At 39.0% G+C, this 17981-nt stretch overlaps 1 protein-coding gene across 3 annotated transcripts in view; it reads right to left on the bottom strand.

The window, feature by feature from the left end:
• ARHGEF10 (Rho guanine nucleotide exchange factor 10) overlaps positions 1-17981 on the bottom strand; it is a 276309-nt gene that overhangs the window by 148389 nt on the left and 109939 nt on the right. For all 3 annotated transcript variants that reach the window (XM_073626640.1, XM_073626639.1, XM_073626637.1), the window contains 6 exons: positions 17742-17821; positions 12131-12187; positions 11076-11245; positions 3090-3206; positions 2867-2981; positions 823-935 (listed from right to left, as the gene is read on the bottom strand). In XM_073626640.1, coding sequence (XP_073482741.1) covers positions 823-935; positions 2867-2981; positions 3090-3206; positions 11076-11245; positions 12131-12187; positions 17742-17821 — 652 coding nt within the window. The remainder of the gene's footprint in view (positions 1-822; positions 936-2866; positions 2982-3089; positions 3207-11075; positions 11246-12130; positions 12188-17741; positions 17822-17981) is intronic.

Here is a 17981-nt window from a genome sequence, read left to right as displayed (position 1 = left end):
GATTCCCCTTAATTTCCTGTAACAAAGGCAGGTGGTTGCCAGGGTCACCAGAACAAGTATCCTCATTGAAAGTTAAAGTATTGGATGGAGTAACGTTTTGTAATATTGCAATGTGCCATACTGATGCATGTAAATTTTATTTATAGGTTCACTATAAAGTATACCCCTACCTATTAAAATGACCCATTCAGTTTAAAATAAACAAGCAAGGCAAAACATATACATTGTGTATATATATATATATATATATATATATATATATATATATATATATATATATACACATACACACACACACACATATAATATATATATATATATATATATATATATATATATATATATACATATACACACACACAACATACACTCTGTGCAAAAGTTTTAGACAGGTGTGAATAAATGCTGTAAAGAGTGCATTCAAAATGATATATTTTATTCTATTTTTTTAAGAATTTACAAAGTGAGCGAACAGAAGAAAAATCTAAATCAAGTCAATATTTGGTGTGACTAACCTTTGGCTTCAAACCAGCATCAATTCTTACACTCGCACAAAGTAAAGGATTATGCAACATTAGAGTCAGGTGTATTATTAACCTGCTGGGGCCAGCCACACATGAATATGTGGCCTCTCGGGAAGGTGGGCCTTGCACAGAGCGGCCCCATATTTGCGTGAATTGGTGGAATACAGCTGTCCTGAGAGAGTGTGTCTTGCCTGCTCCTGGCCCAGTTACCAGTGTCTAATGGAAAGCTCACGATCTTGGTTAACAAACACTTGCAAAATTAAATTGAGAAAGAGAAGAAAATGACCAAAAATATTACCTGCTGCTGACTTAATCCTTCTGGCATCGGAGACATAATAGCTTCTGTATGAACGCAGTCCACATCGATGAACACATTCAAATCTTCATCTTCAAGGCAGGCAGATTTACGATCTAAAACACAAAAAAAAATATCCACGTGTTATACAAAAGACATTTTTTTTGTTTTGTTTTTTTATTAGATATTTTAAGGGATGAAAGGATAACTTGATCAAAGTAATTTAATAGGTCCCCCTCTCCCCTTACATGCAATAGACAAAAAGAAAAAGTTGTCAAAAAAGTTTAAAAGTAAATTGTAATGTTACTTGTTAATTTCATTATGACAGTAATATTTATTTATTAACATATATTTATATGCAGATTGTTTTTTTAAATTATCTCCTTAAAATTATTTTTTACGTAAACTTGCAAAATTAATCCATGAAATTGTGCTTTCAAAGCAGTGCTTGGGTTTGCTAATAAGAAAAGCCCAGCACTGCTTCTATGCTTTTTGCTAAATTGTGTTAATCACACTAGTTAGTACTGTTCTATCTTTTCTTCAAGAAGAGGAGCTGAGTGTGTCCCTCCCCTGTTGCTTCAGGTCTCTGTTTAGCACAGCAACTGTTGATTGAGATTTTAGCTGCTACCTAAACTTGCTTAAGCCAGCCACAGATGGTTTGAATCTTGAGCGGTTCAGCAGGGACTGGCCGAGATTTGAACCATGTATGGACAGGCTGAATGTACCCAAGTTGATTGATCAACTTGGGTACAACCAGCCTGTCGGATTTTACTTGTGATTATTGCTAGAGGCTATTGGAGCCACTAGCAGTAATCACTGTGTTCACATGGGAGAGATTCCCCCATCAACACTGTCTGTGTTTATGTGAGAATCAAGTAACTTTCTTTGCAGTCACCCATGGTTCCAGGAAAGAAAGTCACTCTGTCTATGGCCAGCTTTAGAGTGCCACCTGATGGCTTCAAGTGATAGATATATAATTCTAATATGCAATATTTCAAGAATATATTATTAGCTCATTAAAATATGTATTTTGTCATCTATAACGTAACGTATACCTGTCAGGCATTTTAAACTTTCAGAAGAAAAGTCTTGCTTAAAATCAAGAACTCTAAGATATCTGGTATTATTATTGTCATCATTGATATTATTATTACCCATTATATCTCCTTTGGTAGCCTCCCTGAACTGTTTAATTTTGTCACTAGGCCCCAACCACCTCCTGTCCAGTTACAGTAACAGCTGTTTCTGGCTATTATGATAATTGCAGACATCCTGTAACAGCTGCTGCTAAAATGGCCATACACATTACAATCTGTAAAATCTTTAGATTATAGCAAAACATGTATTATGTGGGTCTAAATAAACAATCATTTCAATCTGTAATCAAGCAGGCCCTTGAGCTCTATTGCGGTTGCCAGATCTAAAGAAAATTGTACAACTTTATTGCCCCGTACACACGGTCGGATTTTCCGATGGAAAATGTCCGATCGGAGCGTGTTGTCGGAAATTCCGACCGTGTGTGGGCTCCATCGGACATTTTCCATCGGATTTTCCGACACACAAAGTTGGACAGCAGGAGATAAAATTTTCCGACAACAAAATCCGTTGTCGGAAATTCCGATCGTGTGTACACAAATCCGATGGACAAAGTGCCACGCATGCTCAGAATAAATAAAGAGATGAAAGCTATTGGCCACTGCCCCGTTTATAGTCCCGACGTACATGTTTTACGTCACCGCGTTTAAAACGATCGGATTTTCCGACAACTTTGTGTGACCGTGTGTATGCAAGACAAGTTTGAGCCAACATGCGTCGGAAAAAATCCATGGATTTTGTTGTCGGAATGTCCGAACAAAGTCCGACCGTGTGTACGGGGCATAACACATTTAGGTCAAATAAGGGCAGAAGTTTTGGTTCAAAATGTATAATGGTTATACTATAAGGTCAAATTACTAACTGCTAACAATATTCTCACTAACTGGATTGTTAAGGATAGAAAATCTGATGTGCAAACGTTTTCTTCATATGACAAGTAATCTAAATGTACCATGCAAAACAAAGGATTTCGTTTTGATATAGGAACGACCCTTCTTCACAGCAGCCTTTGTTTTTTCAAGCCCATCTTTCGTACCCTCCTTTGCAGCCTTCATAAGCCTCTGCATCTAAAATATAAAGCACATCAAATCTAAAAACAAAATAATACAACATGAAAGCACTAGGGTGGACTGATCTTGCACTTAATGGTAACTGAGAAAGACATGCTACATCACCTTGAGTTCATGTTTATGTTTTAAATGTTGGATCTCTACTCCTCCCACTTTGTTTGTCACCAAATCTTTCATCTTTTTCTCGTAGTGTTGTTTTATACGTGTTAAGTCCTGAGAAAGCTATATGAAAAGATATAGCACGCCTTTGTAAATAACAATGTAAGATATTTAAAATGTTATATATTAAATAATAAACTACTATTTTGGTCTTTACTACAAATCTACTATTAAAATAAAAATGAAACAAACTTTTAAGTCACTGGGTACAGGCTCAACATTCAATGCATTTAACCATACATGTATTTAGGGCTGCAATGCTATCGAAGTAAACCAGATGGTAAATAATCATCTGATAATCATGCTTAGCTTCATGGTCTATTGAAGCATAATGATTAAATCCTATGGCAGCAATCCCATAGATACAGTGCCTTGAAAAAGTATTCATACCCCTTGAAATTTTCCACATTTTGTCATGTTACAACCAAAAACGTAAATGTATTTTATTAAGATTTTATGTAATAGACCAAAACAAAGTGGCACATAATTGGGAAGTGGAAGGAAAATGATAAATGGTTTTCATAATGTTTTACAAATAAATATCTGAAAAGTTACATAGTTACATAGTAGGTGAGGTTGAAAAAAGACACAAGTTCATCAAGTCCAACCTATGTGTGTGATTATTAGGGTTGTCCCGCTACCACTTTTTTAAGACCGAGTACAAGTACCGATACTTTTTTCCAAGTACTTGCCGATACCGATTACCGATACTTTTGTTTAATGTCATGTGACAGTGGCACGTGTGTCAGTAGTTTTTTGTTTTTGTTTTTACAATTTTATTTTTTACAATTTTTTTTTTTTAATTATTTTTTACAATTTATTTTGTTATGTGTTTTTTACAATGCATTCTTTTTATAAAGGGGGGGGGGGGGGGTGGACAGTGTCAGTGTGTTTTTTATTTTATTTTTTATTATTTTTTACAATGAATTTCTTTTTATTATTTATTGCAATTCTTTTTTTTTATTATTATTATTAGCCCTGTTGGGGGGCTTTGGTAAGATATCAGGGGTCTTAACAGACCCCTGACATCTCCCCTTTGAGACAGGGAAAGGGACTGAGGACACATGTTTCCCAGTCCCCTTCTCAGCAGCCTCAGCTGCACTGAAAATGAATGGAGAGGAGACAGAGGCTCCTCTCCATTCATAAACTGAGACATCGTAATCACAGGTTACGATGTTTCAGTTATGTGAATGGACAGAGTCAGATATCACTGACTGTTCATTCGCAAAAGGAAGGAGCCAGATTTACTGGCTCCTATCTCCGCTCTCCATCCTGAAAGATCGAAGGGGACACGGAGGAGAATGGAGGGGGACAGAAAGGAGGAGAACGGAGGGGGACAGAAAGGAGGAGAACGGAGGGAGACAGAAAGGAGGCGGACACGGAGGAGAACGGAGGGGGACAGAAAGGAGGGGGACACGGAGGAGAATGGAGGGGGACAGAAAGGAGGAGAACGGAGGGGGACACGGAGGAGAACGAAGGGGGACAGAATGGAGGAGAAGGGAGGGGGACAGCAGCATGGAGGGGGACAGCAGCAGAACAGAGGGGGACTGAAGGAGGATTCAGGGACAGTCGGCGGTGATCGGTGCAGCTTTGGGGGCAGTTACAAGCACTGATCACCGCTGTGTAGATTTCACTATAGCAGCTGAAAGCGAGGGGGGGGGGGGGGGAGAAGCGGAGAAACAGCTGTCAGGCTTTATTGAGATCTATACAGGGTGATCGGTGCATGTAACTCCCCCTTCGCACCGATCACCCTAACTGTCCAGGTATCGGGTGAAGCATCGGAGCATTTGCCTGAGTACAATTACTCAGGCAAATGCTCGGTATCGGTACCGATACTAGTATCAGTATCGGGACAACCCTTGTGATTATATGTCAGTGTGACGTGCATTTGTATTCAGCCCCCTTTACTCTGAAACCCCTAACTAAAATCTAGTGGAACCAATTGCATTCAGAAGTCACCTAATTAGTAAATAGAGTCCACCTGTGTGTAATTTAATCTCAGTATAAATACAGCTGTTCTGTGAAGCCCTCAGAGGTTTGTTAGAGAACCATAATAAACAAACAGCATCATGAAGGCCAAGGAACACACCAAACAGGCCAGGGATAAAGTTGTGGAGAAGTTTAAAGCAGGGTTAGGTTATAAAAAAATATCCCAAGCTTTGAACATCTCAGGGAGCTGTCAGAAACCATTAAATCAGACCGAGACAGAAGTACAGTTAAATCAAACTTGTTTAATAATAAAAGTAAAAAGAACAAACGTAGTCAAAACATAGCCAAAGTTCAGTAACCGGAACAGATAGTGAGCCAAGCCAGAAATCAGGGATCAAAGTAGTGGAACAGCAAGCAGGATCTGGGGCCAGAAGGGATGTTAGCAAAGCCAGTCTTTAAACAGGAACGGAGGAGATAGTTTCTTGTGATGTGACCAAGGCGAAGGCCGAGCTCCTCTGGACTGGACGGCTTAAGTAGGCAGGACTGATGAGCAGGATCATCAACAGCTGAGTAACTGTGGAGAGAGATGGGAGCTGGCAATTAGCCAACAGCTGAGCACCCAGCTCAGAGAAGGAAGGGCTGAGCCCAGCCCTGACAGGAGCACTGTTCAATTCATCGTCCAAAAATGGAAAAAGTATGGCACAACTGCAAACCTACCAAGACATGGCCATCCACCTAAACTGACAGGCTGGGCAGGGAGAGTATTAATCAGAGAAGCAGTCAAGAGGCCCATGGTAACTCTGGAGGAGCTCAGGTGGGAGAATCTGTCCACAGGACAACTATTAGTCGTGCACACCACAAATCTGGCCTTTATGGAAGAGTGGCAAGAAGAAACCCATTGTTGAAAGAAAGCCATAAGAAGTCCCGTTTGCAGTTTGCAAGAAGCCATGTGGGGGACACAGCAAACATGTGGACGAAAATGCTCTGGTCAGATGAGACCAAAATTAAATTTTTTGGCCTAAAAGCAAAACCCTATGTGTGGTGGGAAACTAACACTGCACATCACCCTGAACACACCATCCCCACTGTGAAACATTGTTGTGGAAGCATCATGTTGTGGGGATGCTTTTCTTCAGCAGGGAAAGGGAAGCTGGTCAGAGTTGATGGGAAGATGGATGGTGCCAAATACAGGGCAATCTTAGAAACCTGTTAAGAGTCTGCAAAAGACTTGAGACTGGGGCAGAGGTTAACCTTCTAGCAGGACAACGACCCTAAACATACAGCTAGAGCTACAATGAAATGGTTTAGATTAAAGTATATTCATGTTTTAGAATGGCCCAGCCAAAGTTCAGACCTAAATCCAATTGAGAATCTGTTACAAGACTTGAAAATTGCTGTTCACAGACACTCTCCATCCAATCTGCTTGAGCTATTTTGCAATGAATAATGGGCAAAAATTTTACTCTCTAGATGTGCAAAGCTGGTAGAGACATCCCCAAAAAGACTTGCAGCTCAAATTGTAGCGAAAGGTAGTTCTACAAAGTATTGACTCAGGGGGGCTGAGTACATAAATATCCCCAAAATGTGGTGTGCATATTTGTAAAAAAATTTGAAAACCATGTATCATTTTCAATCCACTTTACAATTATGTGCCACTTTGTTTTGGTCTATCACATAAAATCCCAATAAAATACATTTACATTTTTTGGTTGTAACATGACAGAATGTGGAACATTTCAAGGGTTATGAATACTTTTTCAAGGCACTGTAAATATGTGTAAAACTGGAAGACTAAAGTGTAGAGCTTTTAAAAGACAGACCAATTGGACGGGGGAGTAGAGGTACACATATTCTTCCTTTCCTATACTTCAATAACTTCAACCAGTTCCTCCCTTTAAATTTACTGATCCAAGTTGGACTCCAGGCATTTAAAAAAAACACAAGATAATTTAAAATAACATTAAATGTTCATGCAATTAGTGCACATTTCTGAATATGTCTTGACATCAGCCTCCTGTAATGCCCTGTACAACAGCACTTGGGAAGAGTGCCAGAACTAAGAGTTAACCTGATTTTGTTACAGAATACATTTACTCATAGTGAGAATACTGACAGAAGACAACAGCAAAGCCAGCAGAGTGATGATTCATCAGTGTGCATCTACTCCTCTACTGGCTCATTTACAAAAAAATAAGACCTCAATATAATTATCACTGAACCTCAAAATAAAAGCTACAGTTCCATGAATGTGATTGGTTGCTATCTTCCCTGCACCATGCACAGACAATCAACAGTTGGGTCTTAAAGCAGAACTAACCTATATCTGAGCACCTTGTCCTCTGGAAGGTTTTATTCCCTTCATGACCTGGGCATTTTTTTAAATTCAGCACTGCGCTACTTCAACTGCCAATTGAGCAGTTATGCAACATTGTACGCAAATGAAATTGATATTCTTTTCACACAAATAGAGCTTTCTTTTGGTGGTATTTGATCACCAATGGGTTTTTCTTTTTTCTTATGAAAAAAGACCGATAATTTTGAAAAACAAAATTATATTTTCTAAGTATATATAAAAGATCCTGTGAGCCTCCTCTGATTATAAATTGCCTAAATGACACCATGAAATAGCTGCAAGCATTAAACACGTCTCATAAAAACATGCAGATAAAAGCAGAAAAAAATATATATGCCGCGCTTTCAAATGTACACTTCACATTATATATATATGATAACCAAAGTGCAAATATGCGTGTGAATCACACACCGTGATACATCCAGTAACTAGTGACTGTAAAAGTGACAATAGTGCAACAAATAGTTATGAATAAAAAATGAACATATAAATGAAAATAAATAATCACACTAGTACGAAGTGCTATAACGTACATCCATATGGTGATTGGTTGTATCAAAATTATTGTTCATAAAATCATATAGTGTTCATAAAAACATATGGTGGACTCAATCCACTAAAACATATATGAATAAAAAGTGCTTCTATGTGTATATGTGTCATCCAATTATTTCAATTCGAAAGTGCTTCTAAAGTCCATGTGATTTGGAAACTGCTTTTTATTCATCTACATGTTTTAGTGGATTGAGTCCACCATTCATCTACATGTTTTAGTGGATTGAGTCCACCATATGTTTTTATGAACACTATATGAGTTTATGAACAATAATTTTGATACAACCAATAACCATATAGATGCACGTTATAGCACTTCATACTAGCGTGATTATTTATTTTCATGTATATGTTCATTTTTTATTCAGAACTACTTGTTGCACTATTGTCACTTTTTACAGTCACTAGTTACTGGATGTATCACGGTGTGTGATTCACACGCATATTTGCACTTTGGTTATCACATATATAGAATATGAAGAGAATATTTGAAAACGCAGCGTATATATTTATTTCTAAAATTATATTTTCTACTTTCTGTTATAAAGCGAATCCAATAAAATCTGATTTCTTCTTAAATTTAGGTCAACATTTATTCTGCTACGTGTCTTTGGTAAAAACCAAACTGCATTTTTGGGGACACTATACTATTGGGGACACTAGTATAGTTCTGATCGTGATCAAGATACTGATCTGTACAGACATTATACTAATAATGGCGGTGTTCAATGACTTATAGTTTGACTGTGATAGTGTGGTGGGAAATCTAGCACTAACTGACAATGGCTGGGGAGGGACACTAACTGACTGACATTGACGTTCCAAGCGACACCAGGAAGCAATTGAAGAAATTTAAACAAAAAGTTTAAAACAAGTAATTATAATATACTTTCCTATTTATTTACTAGGGCTAGTAGCAAGGATTAAAGATAGTTAATGCTGATTGAGAAAGTTTAGTTCTACATTAACTGAAGCACTAAATTAGACAATAATAACAGAATAACAAGACTTTTCTCTGTAACAAAGGGGGGAAAAAACTACTATAAATCAATCTCTTTTTCTCTTTCACTCTCAGGAATTTAGTGAAATGTATTATTGACCTAACAGATCATTCCTTGGCTCAGTGCTCAGTATAACTGAGAAACACATACCCTGGCCTGTGAAATTAGACATTTTATAACTGAAGCAAAAACAAAGTAGCTTTTTACATACATACAATATAAAGTAACACACGTAAGGCTACAAGTGAAATTTCTTCTAAGAAAACAAGCAGGACAAGAACTGTTCTATACATGTGTAAAATTCTTTAAAACATACCAACTGCTTCCCTTTTATCACAGTACTCAGGAATATGGATATAGCTTTATCCAAATACACATAGAAGAGGTCACTATTAAATAAAAGGCATAGTCCATCTTTTGCAAAAATGTAATAAATGCACCCAAATTAAAAATGTGCATTTGTTGAATTTTTGTATTTAGACCCACAGAGCATTGCAACTGTAATAGGGGCATTGCACAGACTCCTACAAACTCTTCCTCCAGCCCCTGTTACGAGGTGTACGTAAATTATGGGTGTATGATGAAACAAATTCAAATGATGAAGAAAAATCAAGAAAGCAGAAATCAGACAATCCCAGCAGTGTGTCAGATGTTGAAGATTACTCAGCCACTATAGCTCCTCTAGAGAGCAAAGATCTGGACATGGGCAGCAGGATAGTCAAGTATTAATCCTTTCCCTTTTTTGTTTTACAGGAATCTCTAGCTTGATATTTCTTAAGTGGCGACACAGTCACTTTAAAAAAAAAAAAAAGATTAAATAAATCCAGTGCCTTTCCTATAGCTTGAAAGGAGCAGCGCATATGCATGACTACTTGTGAAAGCACCCAACATGTTCCTTTTTTTCCTATTGGAAAAGGTTTCTAATTCAGACCTTAAACAAGGTGTAATACTTAGTTGTTTTAACTGACAAAGGATCTACAATTCTGTTTGGCCAGTCTTCTGACTCAGACATCTTTGCCACACTGTACAGCTCATACAGGGCAGCTGTCCAAAAAGCAATCCAGACACAGAGAAGTGACACACAGTTTGGCAGCTGTGTGCAAATCCAAAACTAGTAGAACAGAACCACAAGTATTTCAGCATGTTAATCATCTCAAATGTATGTGTTTCTACTATCTTTTTAGCAGCTAGTCTGTGGTTCCTTGTAAAAAAAAAAAATAAAAAAAAAAAAAAATCATTTCCCACTTTAATTAATCAAGCTTTATTTCATTTGATAATATCCCTAAGATAAGTGTTAAAGCAGCTGTACACATGCAACACAGCCAAACTAAATTATGAGACAGTGGACATTACATTTTTCTTCTAGGATTTCTTCTAGGAAGGGTTTTGACCATTTAATCAAAGTACCCACAAGTGCTACAGTTCTATTTTGTATGAAAGGAATATATAACAAAAGCACTGTATAAAGAACTAAACAAGACTATGCAAATATTAACATGTGTACCATAGGTGCATATAGATACATATAGATATCACAGTAATTCTAAAGAGTTCAACATTGAAATAAAGTCTGGAAAAAACAAACAAAGCTGTGCTTCCACAGCTCTTAGTACCAGGCAGACTCTATATTAACAAGACTCCATTAGTTCTCCAAGGGGTTTCATACTTGCAGCAGGGGAGAGGGCAAGGATGACCTCAAAACCGTGCCATGTAGGCTGGTATCAATATAGTACTGGACAAATTGCCCATAGGTCCTCTTGCTACAGGGTAACTACATTTTTTATTTTAGTTTTTTGAGAACGCAAGGCACTTTTCCCCATATTTTTTCTAAACTTTAATGGAACGTCACAAAGTAATTTCCATTCATTTCTATGCACGGCAGCTCAGATGCCATGCCTAAAAACACAGGGTCGCACAGAAACCTACAAAGGTTTTTGGAAAAATGCATGACATGTTGCAAAATCATTGTTTACTGTGTGTCATTGAAGGGAGCTGCCCAGCTCTTCACTGAAGTGTGAGGTGGCCCCAGTAGAGCCAACATTTTCTGATACAAACAAGAACTATAAATAGCTAACTAAATAGTAATAGACTTACATGTCTTTTGTTGCCCCCTCGAAGGAAGGAATTGGGAACACCATGCTTTGACTCGGAATCGCTTTGATCTTCATAGCTTTCAAATTCACTAGAACTCCACTCATAATCCAAAGAGCTGGTTCTGCCTTCTTCACCATTTTCCACATCATCATAAATCATTTCCTCGGGATCTAAGACAAGAAGATACTGGGTTAGACCTAGGATTAAAGTGATTTTAAAGGCATAAGGTTTGTTTTTTACCTTAAAGCGAATCTTCCCCCATAAAAGAAAGTGCCTCCCTATCCACCCCTCCCCCACTCCGCTACCAGTATAGCATCTTTTTTTTTTTCGTTTATCCTTTTTTCATGACAAGGGTTCGGTCCAGCCTTCAATATATGTCATTCATCTAGTCAAATGACATGTACTATGCCTGCTCTGCCTCTTGGGATATGTATGACCTGCTTTATTCACAGAAGAGGGGGGTGGGCCTAGTGGCGTGTCATTGGGTGACCTGCTGGCTAAACCCAGAAGAGCTGGCAAGATTCCCGCTGAGAAGAGGATCTCGGCAGGACAACGCTGGATCCACTGGATGGGCAAGTATCCAAACTGTGGAAAAAAACAGCAAAAGGTAAGCAGGTATAAAAAAAAAAAATAGTGGATGGGAAGCTGAAGATGCACTTCAATGCATTCTCTTCATTAAGGTAAAAAAACAAAAAACATTTTACAATCACCCCTAGCCCCCCTAAATATTTTTCTTATGCTGATCCAGAGCTGCTCTCTCTCTCTCAGGACTCAGTGGCAGGAACGGGAGCCTTGGCTCCTACTGCTATCAAATAAAATCCTGTCTATAGATGCATACAGCCTGTCTCAGGATCGAGCCCATATGAGTGCCCCTATAGCAAATAGCTCGGAAGGGAGGAGGGGCCGAGAGGGTCGGCGAGGGCCACAGAATAGGAGGTTTATAGCCACTCTGTGCAATACCACTTCACAGAACAGGTACGTATAACATGTTTATAATTTTAGGAAAAACCTATGACCTATAATTTCAGAAAAAAGCATGGGTTTCTGTAGAGTACCTGTTGCAGAGTCTGAATTTTCTCTAGGAACATCATCATAAATAACTTCATCAGGATCTAAAAAGAAAATAAACAATATACATCCAATATTAGTAAAAAAAAGAAAAAAAAAATTCAGTTCATATATTGTTGAATATCATGTAAAGGTTAGGCATGTTAGTAGTAGAATTTTTGAAACATCTTTGTGATAGACCAACACAAAGTGGCACATAATTGTGAAGTGGAAGTAAAATGATAAATGGTTTTATAAATTTTTTACAAATAAATATCTGAAAAGTGTGGCGTGCATACTTTGTAGAACAACCTTTTGATGCAATTACAGCTGCAATTCCTTTTGGGTAAGTCTCTATCAGCTTTGCACATCTAGAGAGTGATTGTTTGCCCATTCTTCTTTGTAAAATAGCTCAAGCTCTGTCAGAGTGGACAGAGAGGCGTCTGTGAACAGCGATTTTCAAATCTTGCCACATATGCGCAATTGGATTTAGGTCTGGACTTTGACTGGGCCATTCTAACACATGGATATGCTTTGATCTAAACCATACAATTGTAGCTCTGTCTGTATGTTTAGGGTCATTGTCCTGCTGGGAGGTGAACCTCCGCCCCAGTCTCAAGTCTTTTGCAGACGCTAACAGGTTTTCTTCTAAGATTGCCCTGTACTTGGTTCCATCCATCATCTTCCCATCAACTCTGACCAGCTTCTCTGTCCCTGCTGAAGAAAAGCATTCCCACAAGATGATGCTGCCACCACCATGTTTCATGGTGGGGATGGTGTGTTCAGGGTGATGTGCAGTGTTAGTTTTCCACCACACAAAGCGTTTTGCTTTTAGACCAAAAAGTTCAATTTTGGTCTCATCTGACCAGAGCACCTTCTTCCACATGTTTGCTGTGTCCACCACATGGCTTCTCGCAAACTGCAAACAGGACTTCTTATGGCTTTCTTTCAACAATATATATATTTGGAAAAGAAGTATGGACTTTATAATCACCAATAGTAAAAATAAATAGTTTTTATTAGTAACAATTCACATATAATATAAAAAGACATATAAAAACATAACTGCAGTTTGGCATTGATATCGCCAACTCTAGCCACTGAATCAGGGTCAAGGAATCTGGCGACCCTGATAATATCCAGCACAGCTGGAATAATTTGTTGGAATAATGGATAAGCTCTACATGTTTTGCGGTGTGCGCTCCTACAGGAGCTTATTTACATTCTTTTCTATACCCAGGGACATTGGATATAGCACAAATAGTAGCTTCTCAGTGTAAATAATAAAAGAGGGGCCTATTTAACGACTGGCAATAGGACCAACAACTTGGAAAGGCATCTCACTTGGTAGTATAAACTTGTATAATTCAGTATGAATACTGATTGGTGAACAATTGGTCAATCAAAGACCAGTCATCCGTATCATAGTTGTAACTGATCACCAATTTTATTTTCCACGTGTCAGAACAGATCCAATAGACAAGTTCTCAACTAAGCAGTCATGTCATAGACGTGCTGAGCCCAGCCGTAGGAGCACGGTGGAGACACCTTGTGGCAGATATCTTTCTTTCAACAATGGCTTTCTTCCTACCACTCTTTCATAAAGGCCAGATTTGTGGAGTGCATGACTAAGGCCTTGTACACACGGTTCGGTTGTTGTACAACTGAACGTCTAATTTTTGTCAAAAGCGCGTGTGCGGGATTTTGTCTAGCATACTAACTCTCCTCAAATTGTCGTTTGACAAACACGGACATAGTGACGTACTATGAGAGTATAAAAAGGAAGTTCATTTCTCAAGCGCCACCCTTTGGGCCCCTTATGCTAATTTCGTGTTAGTAGAAGTTTGGCAAGCTTGATTCGCGATTTTCAGGTCGTACAAAACAAATGCCTTTTAAAATATGTTTGGCATAACTACATCAATATCACCAGCAAAGCAGCTTCATTAATATCTCATTAAAGAAGATGAGAATGAGTGCTGCATTTCAACATTTCATCAATTGCCGTGTCACAAATGTTAATTCTTGATTACGAACAGTAGTCTACAAGACCAAACTCTTCCCAGTCATTTCTTGATTCTGATCATGCGTGTTTGTACTTTTGACTTTTGTGTGACGATTTCTGTACTGACCATCCGAAAATCAGATGTTGAGTTCACATTCGACAAAAATTTTATAGCCTGCACATCCAGCTTTTGTCTGACAAAAAGTCAAATCGGCTGTCGAAAGCACCGTACTAACGATCCGAAAATCCGCAGACAGCTCGAATTTTGCCTTCTGATTTTCGTATTGCGTGTACAAGGCCTAATGCCCTATACACACGGTTGGATTTTCCGACGGAAAATGTGTGATAGGACCTTGTTGTCGGAAATTCCGACTGTGTGTGGGCTCCATCACACATTTTCCATCGGAATTTCCGACACACAAAGTTTGAGAGCTTGCTATAAAATTTGCCGACAACAAAATCCGTTGTCGGAAATTCCGATCGTGTGTACACAAATCCGATGCACAAAGTGCCACGCATGCTCAGAATGAATTAAGAGATGAAAGCTATTGGCTACTGCCCTGTTTATAGTCCCGATGTACGCGTTTTACGTCACCGCGTTTAGAATGATTGGATTTTCCGACAACTTTGTGTGACCGTGTGTATGCAAGACAAGTCTGAGCCAACATCTGTCGGAAAAAATCCATGGATTTTGTTGTCGGAATGTCCGATCAATGTCCGACCGTGTGTACGGGGCATTAGAGTTGTCCTGTGGACAGATTCTCCCACCTGAGCTGTGGATCTTTGCAGCTCCTCCAGAGTTACCATGGGCCTCCTGGCTGCTTCTCTGAGTAATGCTCTCCTTGCCCGGCCTGTCAGTTTAGGTCTTGGTAGGCTTGCAGTGCCATACTCTTTCCATTTTGGATGATGGATTAAATGCTCCATGAGATGTTCAGAGCTTGGGATATTTTTTTACAACCTAAACTTGGGCTTCACAGAACAGCTGTATTTATACTGGAGGTTAAATTACACACAGATGGACTCTATTTACTAATTAGGTGACTTCTGAAGGCAATTGGTTCCACTAGATTTTAGTTAGGGGAATCAGAGTAAAGTGGGCTGAATACAAATGCATGCCACACTTTTCAGATATTTATTTGTAAAAAATTTTGAAAACCATTTATCATTTTCCTTCTAATTCATAATTATGTGTGACTTTGTGTTGGTCTATCATATAAAATCCCAATAAAATACATTTACGTTTTTGGTTGTAATATGAAAAAATGTGGAAAATGTCAAGGGGTATGAATACTTTTTCAAGGCGCTGTACAATCTGACAGAAAGAGAATGAACTACCAAAATTCTCCACAGCACCATGGTAGTTCATTGAAAACTACAAGCCGACAGCCACAAAGGCTGCCGGATCTTGACATTTTCCGTTCACAGGACACTGCGAATGAGTGACGAGGCTAGTGATGGCTAGCAGGGGGGAAGATCCCCGCTAGCTGTCAGATTGGGGAATCTGGGGGGTGTAAGGGGCCGGTCCATTCGTAACATGAATATGGGTGTAACATGTGACATGTTACGAAAGGCAAACTTATCCTTAACTAAATACAACGAGAAAGTGAAAGAAAATCTCTCATTTTCAGTTGTCACCAGAACTGAAATGGAAGGGAAACCTTCTAATGCAGGCACCAAGGGTCTATTCACACATTGCAGTAACGCTGCTCCCTCATTGTGCCTCACTACTTTTGAAACTTACAGTTGCCCGCACACCAAACCACTCTGGTTTAGTGTGCAGCATGAAAGGGCCCTAATTCTAGTGACCCTGGTGATTGCCAAGAATTTCCCTCACTTTGGAGGGGTTTTCCCTCACCTCCTGTTGTGGCTATGGAACCATCAGATACAGATGGCAAAAAAAAACAAACTTGACAGGGGTTGAAACCCTCCCTCACTGTATCCAAAATGAATAAAAACAAGTTTTGCATTCAGTACTACTTTAACCTACCAGCATGGGTTGGGAGTACAGAAACAGTCTATGGCAGCCCATAGATGAGTTTTTTCATTAAACCAGCAGGCTGAATGAAAAATAAAATGACTCTATTTACCCATCCACACACCCGGTTGGGGGTGAATCCTCCCTGCTGGGCTATTGTATTCTTAAGCCTCATACACACAATGCGATTGTTGGCCAACTGAGCGTCTGATTTTTGTCTTAAGGGCGTGTGCCAGGAACTTGTCTTGCATACAAATGGTACACAATTGTCGAGCAACAAATACTAACGTAGTGACGTACTACAAGGAGTTTCAGCTCTTGAGCGCAGCCCTTTGGGCCCCTTCTGCTAATTTCATGTTTGGTGAGCATTGATTCCAAGCATGCGTGTTTTTTTTTACTTTCGACTTTTGTGTGACTGATTTGTGTACTGACCATACAGACCATTGTCCGCCGAAAATTTACTAGCCTGCCATCCAACATTTGCTGGCCGAAAGTTGGACAACAATTGTCAAAAGGAGTGTACTAACGGTCAGATTTTAGGACAACAGTCTGTCAACAGACAATCCCCTGCCAACAATCTGATAATGTGTACAAGCCTTTACAGTGAATACACCGATCAGCATTTCAGGCTATAGCCTGCAGCGCTAATTGTGAGCGGAAAAGCCATCAGGGCGGTTGTACAGACGTAAAATTGGTAGATCAACTTCTGTACAACCTCTCTACACTGATAGAAATTCGGCCGGTCACTGCTGAACCAGCTGACTTTCGATCCATGTATGCCTGGCAAGCATAGGGAGAACATGTATAAATCAGTATTAAACTCCAAACCAAAAATTTACTATATTGCAGCTTACCAATTGTTAGATGTGGTGGCTGGATTCGTTTTCTTTTTTTTTCACCTCCATTTTCACCTGATCTATCGAGTAACACACCTCCTGAGTGCCCCCACTCTGGATGAAGGAGCACAGGGGCAGCTTTGGATGGCAGGGGGGGAGGGTAGTGTTAGATGTATTAGCAGATTTAGATACACTAACAAATTGATGTCAAACTCCAGCTAATGCCTTTTAAAGCAGTTACAGCAAATAGTTGTGTTCCTTTTGGGAAAAGGTTTTACATAAATAAATGAAAGATGACCATTGTAATTATATATTCAGCTGAACTCTTCAGCTGCACAATTTCATTTCCGCATGTCAGTCTGACGATTTCAGAGACATCTGTGAGGTTTCCTGCACAGATGTATTTTGAAATCGTACCTGAAATCTTCAAAAGTAGTAAAGAAACTACTTTGGGAATTGGTGCGGTGCTGCAAAGTCGGCGTCGCACCCATTCGGACGGTTCCATTGCAGGCAACAGCCGCCGATTTGGCATCAACGTGAACCAGGGTTGTGCTGTGGGTAGAGGGAACACTCTAGGTTGCCTTCCTTGACAGTGGAATAGACTTGGTTGGAACTCAACCCAGCTCCACTGAAATATGAAAGCCATTTTCAGTGAAGATGCTTTTTTGATTCATTTGAACAAACAAAAATCAGGGAAATGCAATGTGCATTAATGTGTAAAATAATGTTGTAGGCAAATGAACAGAAAAATTAGTTGATAAAAAAGGTTAAACAATCAAACACAAAAACGCATTAAAAATATTTACTTTCCATCCATTCTGTATTTGCTGGATCTGAAACCCACTTGGCCAACACATCCTCTTCTTTTGATGCTTGAAAGTCCTCACTTTAAAGATAATTAAAAGATTGTAAAAGCATTTAATTGCATGATATGCACAAAAGGATAGAATATGTGTTAACGGCTAAGTTCACGTTTTTTCCCTCCATATTCCAGCTTCCCTATGTACCAATATACCATCAATGTACCTCTGCTGAAGAAATGTAAA

The sequence above is a fragment of the Aquarana catesbeiana genome, linkage group LG04 (genome assembly GCF_042186555.1).
Source record: "Aquarana catesbeiana isolate 2022-GZ linkage group LG04, ASM4218655v1, whole genome shotgun sequence".
NCBI classification, from domain to species: Eukaryota; Metazoa; Chordata; class Amphibia; order Anura; family Ranidae; genus Aquarana; species Aquarana catesbeiana.
Note: the sequence above shows the minus strand (reverse complement) of the source record. Positions and strands in the feature narration are given on the sequence as shown.